Raw genomic sequence first — 12,175 nt, forward strand, 5'->3', positions numbered from 1 at the left:
ACAGCATGTCTTTACAAGGGTACATCACCTTTTGAACAAATATCTGGATTTCAGATCATAAAGCCCCAAATCTAATAAACTTGCAGGAAATCTTAGTAATGACAATATCAGTCCCTTTAAAGTATACAAGAAGGACAAAATTGTTTAAACCAGTTTTTGGCTTGCATTGTGGTTCTTGGACTATTAACATTTGCTCCACACTAAGATTTCAGACACAGTGAACTTTTCCCTCCAACACAGCTGAAGCCATTCTACAAATCCCCTCTGACCCACTGGCTCAGCAGTAGCACCCTTCCCCACCAGCAGAAAGGGGTGGGATGGAATCCCACCCACGGGCTGCCTTATAAAAAGCCTGGCTAGAAAAGTGCATTTGCATTTTTGTCTGGATCTTCCTTCTACTGTCTGGCAATGCCTGTGGATTTCAGTGGAACCTGGAACCTTGTCAGCAATGACAACTTCGAAGGTTATATGGTGGCCTTAGGTAGGTGAAAATACTTGTTTCTGTCCTTCCTCCTTTCTCCTACTAGGGTCTTGGATTTTAAGGACTGCTCTTCATTTTTAAGGTATAGAATGCAGGGAGTTCTTGTTAATTCTTTCATTGCCTTTCCTCTGACAAAGGATGAGAATAGGCATTAACCTCTTACTAAGTGGAGGTGAAGTCTGAAACCAAATTTCGGTATCTCTGTGGGGGAAGCCAACTCTCTGCAGGAGTCTTCTGGCTCCAAGTCCTGGAAATCTTACATAGGAATTGTACAACAACTGAGTAAAGTGATTTTCAAAGAGTAAAAAGTAGAAGAGGACAACTTAATCTGTGTGACATGCAGCTTTAAACAAAACAAAATGTTCCAATACAACAACAAAATGCTGCATAGCAGTAAGGTCAAACTACCAAAGAAATGCTTCTTGTAGTAATAAAGGTTAATTCCTGGCTGCCAGAATGGCTGGTGATAAATACAAATCTGATTTTTGCCTTCTGTCCAAAGGTATTGACTTTGCAACACGCAAAATAGCAAAAATGCTGAAGCCTCAGAAAGTGATCAAACAAGATGGTGATTCATTCTATATCCATACCACTAGCACATTCAGAGATTATCTGCTTGAATTCAAAGTTGGAGAAGAGTTTGAGGAAGATAATAAAGGCTTGGATAACAGAAAATGCAAGGTAAGAGTAAATATATGAAGTGGTGATGATCAATCCAGATGCTTGAGCTGAAATTGTTTCAAGAATAATATTTGTACTGCAAGACAGCCATAGGAGCCTGAGTTAGAGACAAGGAGTGTCACTTTCACTCAAGCAATATCTAGTTCCCCTTTTATCCAGGAAAACGCACATTTTCTACAAGTATTTTCTACATCATACAAGTATGAGACAGACATGCAGAAACACATTTTTGTTCCCTGTTCTATAGAGCCTCGTTACCTGGCAAAATGACAAACTCGTCTGTGTCCAGACTGGGGAGAAGAAGAACAGGGGCTGGACTCACTGGCTTGAAGGGGATGACCTCCACCTGGTATTGACTTCAGATTTCTACTAGTTATATCTCTGTATGGCAAAAATAATTAGATTTATAATGTGGTCATGGTGTGCACAAGTCTTCTAGCTCTGCAGGATATGTAATGGATGGTACATTGTGAGCACATTCTGCTTTGAAACAGCTTCATTGTTTCACTGTGATGTGTAGTTAAATTGGGAATGTTAAGCCTGAGTTATAAGCATGGCCAGAGCAGTGGCAAAGGATGTGTGTTCAATTTTGGTTTTCTGTTTGTTTGTTTGTTTTTGGTAGGAGCTTCGTTGTGAGAATCAAGTATGCAAACAGGTCTTCAAGAGAGCTTGAATCTGTGCTGGGTGCTGCCTGCAGGGACAGCTCTGCACGGGAACCTGGTGTCCAGGGAGGCTCTGCAGACAAGAACAGTCTTCTGTACCTATTAACCTGAATGGTCTGAAGTTTCTGCCTCAGGAAATAAGTCTGCTGTTACCAGTGTTAAAGGTCTAATTTTTGCTAATAAATGCCCCAAACTAATCTTAAGTACCTTGCTTTTGAATGTTTCTGGAGGAAAAAAATCCCAACCCAAAACATAAGTGATGAGGCCCAGCTTTCTAGGTAATCAAAATTCAATTAAAAAAAGAAAACCTGCCAATTCTAAGAGGCATGTCATTATCAAACAAAACAGGGGGAGTGGGGTGCTGATAGAGAAGGGAAGATAAATAATGAAGCAAACAAGAAAAGGTATGGATTTATTTTTTAAAATGCTTCTTTTTGAGCTGTAGACTACTACTTTACTTGGTTGTGCCTTTCACACTGTGGTGTGAGGCCCCATATTGTGCCAGAGCTGCTTTGTCTCAAAAATAATTCAGTTGAACTTACCAGAGGAAACAAGCCTGTGGTCAAATCCCAGAACTATGAAGATGGGTCTGAGTGATCCAAGAAGATTCCAGTTTGCAAAATAATTGAACTCTGTAAGCACATATACAGAGGGAAAACAATGCTGCTTTAGTTAAGCTTTGTTTGCATGCAACTGTTAATTAGACTAAATGTTTTTCTTTATGACAGTGTGCATAGAAAAGCTTTCCTTGTGTGAACATGTAAGATAAACTAGGTAGTTACAAATGAAATGTGTTGCTGCATCTTCTTCATTGCATAGTCTTGAACTGCAGCTTAAGCTTAGTAACTTAATTACTTGATATGAAAGAAATAGTCACTGAAATTTTGAAACAGGTAGCACCACCTTTCTGATACTTCTGAGTAAGACAAAATCCGTTGAAACATGGAGGGCTTTTGGTTGGATTAACACTCTCCCCTAATTACTAGATCTGTATAAATTTAAGCTGGTTTCCAAAAGGAAAAGGTCTAGTAGTCTTTATACAGTTAGGGAAATGTGAGGCCCAGCAGTAAAATGCCTGGTGTTTATGCTGTGGATCCTGACAGCGTCTTCCTTCTGGAACCAAGGGGTTTCATTTCCTTGATAACAAAATTGTGGTTAGAGTCTTATGTTAGTAGAAATCACAAATTAACTCATCAGTTAATAAAAGCCAGCAGCAGGCAGAGTTTTCTTTGCCACCGGATGGCGCTTCTGCAGCGTGCTGCTCCTTCCCCGGACCCGGCAGGATCCCAGCCGGCCAGGGGCAGACGTTCCCAAACCCAGCTGCGCTCCCCAGTAAAACCGCTCCGAGAGGCACCACTGAAAGGCAGGAATGGCCTTGAAGGATGGGAACAGAACTCCCCAGAGAAGCACTTAAAGGGTTTTATTCAAAGGTGTTTCAGACCACTTCAATTATCTTAAAAAAAAATCCCAAGGAAATAAACACAAAATGAAATGTAATCTAAAAATCAAAGATAATAATATACAACTATTCTATAAAAAGACTGGCAATATGTATTATGATCCAAGTATTGGTTTCCTTTCTGAGCGCCCTGGTTAAGCCATCAAAATACTTTGTTCAAAAATATTTAGATCAATAAAGTACATTAAAGATGTATATAAAAACACAAGACCAGATAGCCAACCCGCCCCATCCGTGCATTTAACAAATTGGATCAGTTCTACTGCTACATAATTATTTTCGGCGTGTACGAAAATAAGTCCTAAAAGCTCACGTGGATCAGTTTAGTTCCATCTTAAGAACATCCTTTTCACGTTCAAAGAACGGCTTTTACGGGATTCCTTCCCCTCCTGACTCAAATCATACTGCCCCGTGCACAGCTTACTGCTTGGGTCATGTTACTAGTGACTGTTCATCCTGGCCTAAAAACTTGCTGATGCAACTCTCCATTCGTTTATCCTTTGCCAAAAGAGCAACTTTTAAAAATAATTTTCTCTTTCATCTACGTGCAATATACCTTAAATAAGCAGAGTTGGGGGTGAGCCTCCAATGTACTTACAGTGTAAGTGGCCTTTTGTTCTGTAGCTGAGTTTCATATCGAGTATGAGGGAAAAGATTGATGTCTTCCAGAAAAAAAATTTTGTGGTATAATGAGGGAATTAGGTGCAGAAAAGTTTGTAATAAGGTAAAAAAACCCCCTTCATGTTCAAACTACACTTAGAAAAGGCCGAGGCCAAATGCTCAATGGGGTCTTGGCATCTTGTTTTTCCCTTGGTACGTTACTCAGCTCTCAAAAATTAGATTATCCTTGAATAATTAGAAATTCTGTGAAGAAGGGGTTAATATTTACGGACCCATTGGAATGGGAAGGCTCCAGCAGCTTGGCCCTCCCTGGGATCGCGGCGTCCCTGAGCGGCAGCTGTCCCCTTACGGCCCTTGATTCCTGCCTCTCCCGGACCCCTCACGGCCACCGGAGCCGCAGGGCCGGGTCCCCTCACGAGCCCCGGGCCCCCTCACTAGCCCGAGCCCCTCCCGGGCCCCCTCACGAGTCCCGTTCCCCGCCCCTCCCGGGCCCGCCTCTCCCGGGTCCCCTCACGAGCCATGGGCTCCGCCCCTCCCGGGCCCCTCACTAGCCCCGGGCCCGCCTTTCCCGGCCCCGCCCTACCCACCCGGGCGGAGCCGCGTCTGGCCCCGCTCCCTCCCGCCCCTCGGCCCTCTGCCATTGGCCGACGCGGCGCGCGCGCGGCCCCGGCATGCCCGCCCCTCCGCGGGGTCACGTGATCCCCAAGATGGCCGCCGCCGCCCTGTTGTTTTGATGAATAATCTCTGCGCGGGGCAGCGGCCGCGGGCGGGCGGGGGCAGGGGTGCAGAGCTCTGAGGGGCGCGGGGGCACCGGGAGGGCGGCTTCCCCTCGGCCGCGGCGGCAGCTGAGGCGCGGCTGGGCGGCGAGGAGCGGGCCGGGGGCGGCGGTGCTGCCGGCGGGCGAGGCGCGGCGCGGCGCGGTCGCCCCGGAGATGCCCTTGTGAGGCGGCGCGGGGGGCAGCGGCGGCAGGAGAGCGCTGCCTCGGAGCGGCCCCGCGGCTGGGCGAGGAACGCGCCCCCCCTCCGGGCACCATTAAGAGGAAGGCGATGGAGGAGCTGAGCGCGGACGAGGCGAGTGCGCGGGGCCGCGGCCTGAGGGGCGGGCGGGCCGCGGGGAGGGGGCAGCGGGCTGCGCCGGGCCCTGCTTGGACCCCGAGGTGTGCACGGAACGAGCCTGAACTGCTCTGCCTTCGCCCCGTGCCTGTGCTCCATGGTTTCCTTTCCTTCTGTCTCCAGGCTGTCCCTGACCTGCGACCCCCGGCTCGACGATGGGCTTGGGTTGCTGCTCTCCTGGTTAATTGTTTATTCTCTAATTCCGTCTGCTAGGTAGCCTTTGTGTGCAGCGGTTCCCTCTCTGGCTCCAATACTAGGCGTTTATGCGTTCTTTGTGTGATTTGAAACACCCAACCTTTTAACGTAGTAAAACACTTAAAATTTTGCTTCCTTAGACTTTGCTGAGAAGCGAGATGGGTGCGTTCTTGGTGTTATATTTAGTATCATTTCTTATTGAAACACTGAATCAGGCTTGTCATTTTCCAGTGTTTCCTTTCATTTTCTTTTCTTTATTTATTCCACCTCTTCATCTTTCACTGAAGAATTCCAGTGTTATGCTGTAATTGGCAGACATCTATCTATAATATATATATATTATTCACATAGAATAAGATGAATTGTTCCTTGTCTCTTTTTTTGAAAGGATGCTGTTTTCCTTTGGTTTATAATATAGAATAAGGTCTTAAGTTTTGCCCATATATTAGAGGATTTCCAAATTAATTGTGTTCTGGATATATTATAGCAGGATCCAGGGAATTTCCCACTCTCCCAGTGTAATCCTGAAATCAAAATGTATTGTATTGAACGGCTGCAATACAGGCTCAGTGCTGTATTTATATTTCAGGAAGGATCAAAAGAAGTTATTTTTATTCTGTCCATATCTTATAGTGGGATTGTAGAGCAGGGTGGCTGCTGTTGTCACTTGGATTTTTATTCCAAAAAGTTGGGATGTTTTTGATGGTGTTGTCTGTCACGATTTAGCAATCCTGCTGTGTTGCATCATGATCTAGGAAAAAATACTTTGTGCTGTTTACTTGCTGAAGGTCCTTGTGCTCTGTGGAAGCACTGGGAAAAGGAGAACAGTTGCCATGTTGGGAGGGATGGGATGGGACTGGTAGTGCAAGTCTGCTGTGAGAAAGGATCTCCAATTTTGCAGGTGTATTTCATGAGTACTTTGTTTACATGCAGTTCTTCTCATTGTTAAACTGCTCTGATCCTGAGGTGTTTCATGATTAATTTCAGAATTATTTAACCTATGTAGGCTTATTTATGTCACTGCCTCAGCACATTACTGACATCATCAAAACCACTGCATCATGGTTCTGAGGCTGCAGGAAAGCAGTTCTCCAGTGAGGACTCATCCACCTTTTTTGGCCCAATGTTTGTCTGGAGTGACTTTTCCACGACCTTCTTGTCCAGTTCAGCAAGGACCAAACCAAATGGTCTTTTAGGTGATCTTTTAGGTGATTGCTTGTGACAATCTTTTATCATTTTAACGGAGTCATGGTGTCACTTCTTGTTATTAATGGATCACTCACTGAAAAGTCAGAGCCAAGTTGATTTTAATATTTCTCCACATCTCCACTTTGCTGTTATTTGGCACAGTGGGCCTAGATAAGAGTATATTGAAAAATAACCTTCTGAAATATGCTATATGTGACTTCTTCAGATTCAGACATTTTACAGGCAGTGACTGAAGGTGAAATAGTACTTAATGGAAGTTTAATTGCAAGGCTCTTACAGATAAGGTTATCTTCTGTTATCAGAGCATAATTAAATATGATACTAACGGTTGCAGCTTCAAAAGAAGAGATACACAATTGATCATACATATATTTTCCCCTCCTATTGACAGTGTCTCTCACTGACATTTTCTCAGTGTTTGCTTTAATGCACTAGAAGTTGTAATTTATTACAGACCATAGTAAAATTATTCGGAGGGGGAAAAAGAAATTTCCTTCGTAGTATGTTTTAGCACAGCAGATAGCACAAGATGAGAACAGGGGCTTGACTGAAAAAAAAGCAGAATCCAGCTAAACGTAGCATAAGTGGGAAAGAATGATGTGAGTTTGTCATCTTCCAACATGTATGTGATTTTTGAGTAGCATTTTCTGAGCACAGAATATGACCACTATCAGCAGAACAATGAAGCATTTCTTAAACCAGTATAACATGCTCTAATGAATACAAAAAAAAATGAAGCTATCAATTCAAATTACCCTTTATTGTACAGATTTGGAACTGTTCTACATTATGGTTGAATAGGAGATTTCTTTAGAGTCTCACTAAGCAGTTGCCACTATAGCAGGTTCTGATACAGTATTTTTTTTTTTTATTTGGAAATGTGTGAGCCTGAGGGACTAGCCTTCCTGCTTGTATCTTTATTACCTGGTGCAAAATGGAATTAACAGTCAACCATCTTTAGCAAAGTGCTATTCTTACATTTTTTTGTTGTGGTGCATGCAGCTTTTAAGAAGTCCATTTAGATCAAAAATGTATAGATGTTGTCCAGATGTGTCCAGCAAAAACTGTATTAGACTGTACTAGTTAAAAAGCAATGTGCTCTTCACATTCAACCAATTAGTTTTTTTAAGATTAGGCTTTTAAAATGAGAGTTCTGGAGCTGTGCTCTGCAGGAAAGATGGGCTGTGGAGCAAGTAATGCCCATGTAACAGGACTGAAAACCTTATCTCTATTGGGTAACATAATGACACATAACAGCTTTGTCATATGTCACTGGCTCAGGTCTGAAATCAAGGGTTGGGGATTATTCAGATACCCTAAACTTCCCTAAAACATTAATTTAAGCCCCCACCTTTGTGCTGCTTCATGGTAATTTGGGGATTCATTCAGTCTGAAATGGGAACAGGTTAATTGGAGGAAACTGCCACACTTGTGACCTGGTATTTGTGTTATGTGGAGGCAGCAGGTTGGGGTCTCATTTGTACCTTATGTTGTGCAAACAAACTGTGTGTTCTGAGTCCCCAGCTGTCCCTCAGCATAAAGCCCATCTTCCCTGTGTCCCTGCTACTCAGCCTGAAGATACAGGGAATTAACTGGGTACAGTGTGTCCACCAATTTTATGCCATCTTTTCAAACCTTTTTCAGCCTCTGCTTGGCCTTTTTAGCATAGTATGTTTCTCCTCCTTTGTCTCTTACTTAAAACTTCTTAGTCTTCAGATTCCTGGAATAATTTTATATAAACCTGGGGGAATTTGACAGCTTGGGGTGTCCAAGAACCAGATCTGGTCCTGTAACATGTACTCCATGTACCCACAGTTGTGAAAGCTGTATCTGTCAGTGATAAAAATATTCGGAGTTTATTTATATGTTAACATTATCTTGTTTAGCAGTAAGGAAGGTAAGTGTAATTTGCCCATCATCCTTAGAGGGCCAGGGAAAAATATTGTTTCAGTTTTTATTGCAGTCTTTTAGAGCAGCCCAGTATCTGTACAGGTTTCTGTTCTAGCCCCCTTCAGCCCATTTTGCAGGGCAGGCTGCAGTCTGGGGGACTGGGCCCTAAGGAAGGGGGGTGGTTGATGGACTGAGAGTGACAAATGCAAGGCAGGTTTGTCTCAGTGTCCTCCTGCTTCAGCAGTGCTGACTGCAGGTGGGTTTGCTGTAACTTGGGCATGGATCTTGCCTGGGAAGGGAAGGGATGTCAAGTGCCAGCAGTGTCCTCAATTATCTGCCTGACACTGGGAGAGGATGAAGAGGGGACCTTGTTTGAGTGATCAATTGGACTATACTTGTGAATTAATTAGTAAATGTATTGGGTGTCATCTCTACCTTTTTTCTGTACCTATCTCCCTCCTTACATCTGGCTTAGAACTAGCTAGCAAGTGTTAATGTGAACAGTTGTGGAAGAGTTCAATATCACATTAATTATATAAAAAGCAAGAAAAGTAAGTCATCTTTCTCCTTCAGACACTGGTGTGTATATGGAGTGCTTGTATTTGTTGTATCTGTGAGCTGTGAACACTTAATTTGGATTCAGATGTGGGGACATGTAGCTGACATTTTCTGTTATACTTCTAAGGGCTGAGTTAGTTCTAGAGTTTTTCAGGTAAGCACTTGGATGGAAAACTGAAAAACTGAAAGAAGAGGGAGACCTTAACGTGTATTACTTTTATTTAACATTTTATTTCTGCATTAAGCTCCCCTACTTTGCTTGACAAGGAGGAAGGATTAGAGATTCTATTCATAGGTATTTTTTGGAGTGTTAAAAAATTCTAGCTCCCTTCCATGTTCATGGGGTGACACCTGTCATGGAGGGAGATGTAGTTCCAGACACTGTTTTCCCACAGTTTTTGAAGTCTGTTTTAATTTGATCTGTTCTTCTTCCTGTTGGAGTAGGTTTCATGGGCCATTAAATGATACAGCAATGTAGTGTAGACATTGACTTGACACAGATCTTTTGTTCACTCTTTCAGTTGCCTGGCAGTTCTTTAGGACTATGAGCAGAAATGAAAACTTCTAAGTTGTGTGCAATGCTTGAGTGTCATAGTAAAAAGAGAATAACAGGAATTGCTGATTTTTGCAGGGAGTTGACATCCTCAAATATGATACTTTTTTTTGGGCCTATTTCAAGCCAAAGATGTAAGCTTTGGGCACAGATCCTGTGAGGCAGCCTGTGATAATAAATAATTTATTTTCTGATTTTTGTTTATGTGAAGCTTGAAGCATTATAAATCTAGTTTTGTAAGTTTTGTCTGTTTTATTTCTCATGTACAACATTAGTGTTATGCTATCACAGTTTTTAAGAAGTAGGTTTGTAACAGTTTTCTGTAGTTGGATTTTGAAGGCAGATTCTTCACTGTTTTAAAAGTAACATGCAAAAACTGTTTTTAAAATTCGTTATAATGGCATGTCTAGGTGATGAGAGGATGTTTTTTTTTTACTCTGCCATTACTTGTCAGGGTGCTTCTGTCCAACACACAGGATGCATGTTTTTGGTGTTGCAGTTCTGTTTTGGATTAATTCGGACAGTGGTGATCTTGAATAGCTTTCAACTGGACCTTATTTAGCACGGTGTGTTGGTATCATGTGGTGTGAGATTAAAGCAATGTTGGTATCATGTGGTGTGAGATTAAAGCAATCATGTTGTCCCTTTTATCACATTAACGTGGTTTGTCAAATGTCAAAGTAAATGGGGAGGAGTGTTGCAGGTTTTGAAATTGCAGTAAATGTTAAACTGGTCTTACACAACCAAGGGACAAATACAGCATTCCCAGTGCAAATGACTTTCAAGACAGCAAATACATACTGAAAATTTGATTGTGGAGGGTGCTGTAGTGCTGTGACAGAACAAAGGAAGGGCAGGCAGCCCAGCTGCACTGAGCAGGCTTCAGGTGAGGCTTCAGTGTTTGCCTGTGCAGGAGCCAGCCCTGCTGGACTTGCCGAGGACTTCACTGGGGCTGTGATCCCTGCAGATCCCAGCAGGCAGAGGCTTCACTGGGGCTGTGATCCCTGCAGATCCCAGCAGGCAGAGGCTTCACTGGGTTCTCTCTGCAGATCCCAGCAGGCAGAGGCTTCACTTGGGTTCTGTCCCTGCAGATCTGTCCAGACAGAGGCTTCACTCGGGTTCTCTCTGCAGATCTGTCAGACAGAGGCTTCAGTGGGGCTGTGATCCCTGCAGATCCCAGGAGGCAGAGGCTTCACTGGGGCTGTGATCCTTGCAGATCCCAGCAGGCAGAGGCTTCACTGGGGCTGTGATCCTTGCAGATCCCAGCAGGCAGAGGCTTCACTGGGGCTGTGATCCCTGCAGATCCCAGCAGGCAGAGGCTTCACTGGGGCTGTGATCCCTGCAGATCCCAGCAGGCAGAGGCTTCACTGGGGCTGTGATCCCTGCAGATCCCAGCAGGCAGAGGCTTCACTGGGGCTGTGATCCCTGCAGATCCCAGCAGACAGAGGCTTCAGTGGGGCTGTGATCCCTGCAGATCCCAGGAGGCAGAGGCTTCACTCGGTTCTCTCTGCAGATCTGTCCAGACAGAGGCTTCACTGGGTTCTCTCTGCAGATCCCAGCAGGCAGAGGCTTCACTGGGGCTGTGATCCCTGCAGATCCCAGCAGGCAGAGGCTTCACTGGGGCTGTGATCCCTGCAGATCCCAGGAGGCAGAGGCTTCACTCGGTTCTCTCTGCAGATCTGTCCAGACAGAGGCTTCACTGGGTTCTCTCTGCAGATCCCAGCAGGCAGAGGCTTCACTTGGGTTCTGTCCCTGCAGATCTGTCCAGACAGAGGCTTCACTGGGTTCTCTCTGCAGATCCCAGCAGGCAGAGGCTTCACTTGGGTTCTGTCCCTGCAGATCTGTCCAGACAGAGGCTTCACTGGGTTCTCTCTGCAGATCCGTCGGAGGCGCCTGGCGCGGCTGGCAGGAGGCTCCTCGTCCCAGCCCAGCACCCCGCTGACATCCCCGCAGCGAGAGACGCCTCCAGGGCCGCCGGGCGCAGCCCCTGCGCCGGGCCCCTCGCACAGCCTGGGCCTCGGCGTGCACAGCGTGACCCCAGCTACCTCTCCCATCGGGGCATCAGGTAGGCTGGCAGCTCCTGTGTGCCCCTCGTGTGTTTGTGCCGTGCCTCCGCAGCTCCTCCCTGTACAGTGCTGGTACTGCAGTGCTTCTGCTCTTGCTGAAAGTCATTTCAGAAACAAATGCTGTAAAACGGTGAATGGAGCTACTTTTTGTTTTAATCTTCCAAGTAACGAATGGTTTTCCATTAATTCCATTTGCACCTGTTTTCCTGGTGTGGGTAAACTCATGGCATTTACAATATGGGTTTCCAAAGCTTGAAGAAGTTTGTAATAAAGTTTATTATTACCCGATATTATGGAAAAGATGTGTCAAGGAGACTGGAAAATCCCTCTTAAGTCTTGCAACACAGTTTCTATTGATTGATTTCTAGGTACATTTTAGCAATCGGTCTCAAGTTAATTTTTGATCTTTAGTTGCAAGCATTCAGCAATATTAAAAATAGCAAGCTGTGACTGGGCATTGTCATGTAAGAATGAAGTATTTACTTTCTGCTTTGTATTACTTTGCCAATTTCACTATTTACTGGAGGGAATACAGGCACGATATTTAGAGATTGTATTTATTTCAGAAGATGCAACAAATAACAGATCTGTTAAAATCATAGAAATGCAGCAAGCACTGGAGGTTGGGAGGATTGCTCTATAGAGAGCTGAAGACAAAATGTGTGTATTTATGCCACATTTGACCTA

At 44.5% G+C, this 12,175-nt stretch overlaps 2 protein-coding genes across 3 annotated transcripts in view; both read left to right on the forward strand.

The window, feature by feature from the left end:
- Positions 1 to 281: 281 nt before the first annotated feature.
- On the forward strand, positions 282 to 2,614 carry RBP7 (retinol binding protein 7). The gene is made up of 4 exons (XM_056507964.1): positions 282 to 481; positions 984 to 1,162; positions 1,410 to 1,511; positions 1,785 to 2,614. The coding sequence occupies exons 1-4, from the start codon at positions 409 to 411 to the stop codon at positions 1,833 to 1,835; spliced, it is 405 nt and encodes a 134-aa protein (XP_056363939.1). The 5' UTR covers positions 282 to 408; the 3' UTR covers positions 1,836 to 2,614.
- A 2,123-nt stretch (positions 2,615 to 4,737) lies between these two features.
- The window catches only part of UBE4B (ubiquitination factor E4B), a 33,274-nt gene continuing 25,836 nt past the window's right edge, over positions 4,738 to 12,175 (forward strand). The window contains exons 1-2 of one of the 2 annotated variants that reach the window (XM_056507947.1): positions 4,738 to 4,975; positions 11,301 to 11,487. In XM_056507947.1, coding sequence (XP_056363922.1) covers positions 4,952 to 4,975; positions 11,301 to 11,487 — 211 coding nt within the window. In that variant the 5' untranslated portion in view covers positions 4,738 to 4,951. The remainder of the gene's footprint in view (positions 4,976 to 11,300; positions 11,488 to 12,175) is intronic. The other variant, XM_056507946.1, reaches the window with a different exon arrangement.

Source organism: Oenanthe melanoleuca, chromosome 21, assembly GCF_029582105.1.
Source record: "Oenanthe melanoleuca isolate GR-GAL-2019-014 chromosome 21, OMel1.0, whole genome shotgun sequence".
Lineage (NCBI taxonomy): Eukaryota > Metazoa > Chordata > Aves > Passeriformes > Muscicapidae > Oenanthe > Oenanthe melanoleuca.

Coding starts and splice junctions, on each gene's coding strand:
- RBP7 (XM_056507964.1), top strand. CDS start 409: ATGCCTGTGGATTTCAGTGGAACCTGGAACCTTGTCAGCAATGACAAC. Junction 482..983: donor AGGTTATATGGTGGCCTTAG/GTAGGTGAAAAT, acceptor TTCTGTCCAAAG/GTATTGACTTTGCAACACGC. Junction 1,163..1,409: donor TGGATAACAGAAAATGCAAG/GTAAGAGTAAAT, acceptor CCTGTTCTATAG/AGCCTCGTTACCTGGCAAAA.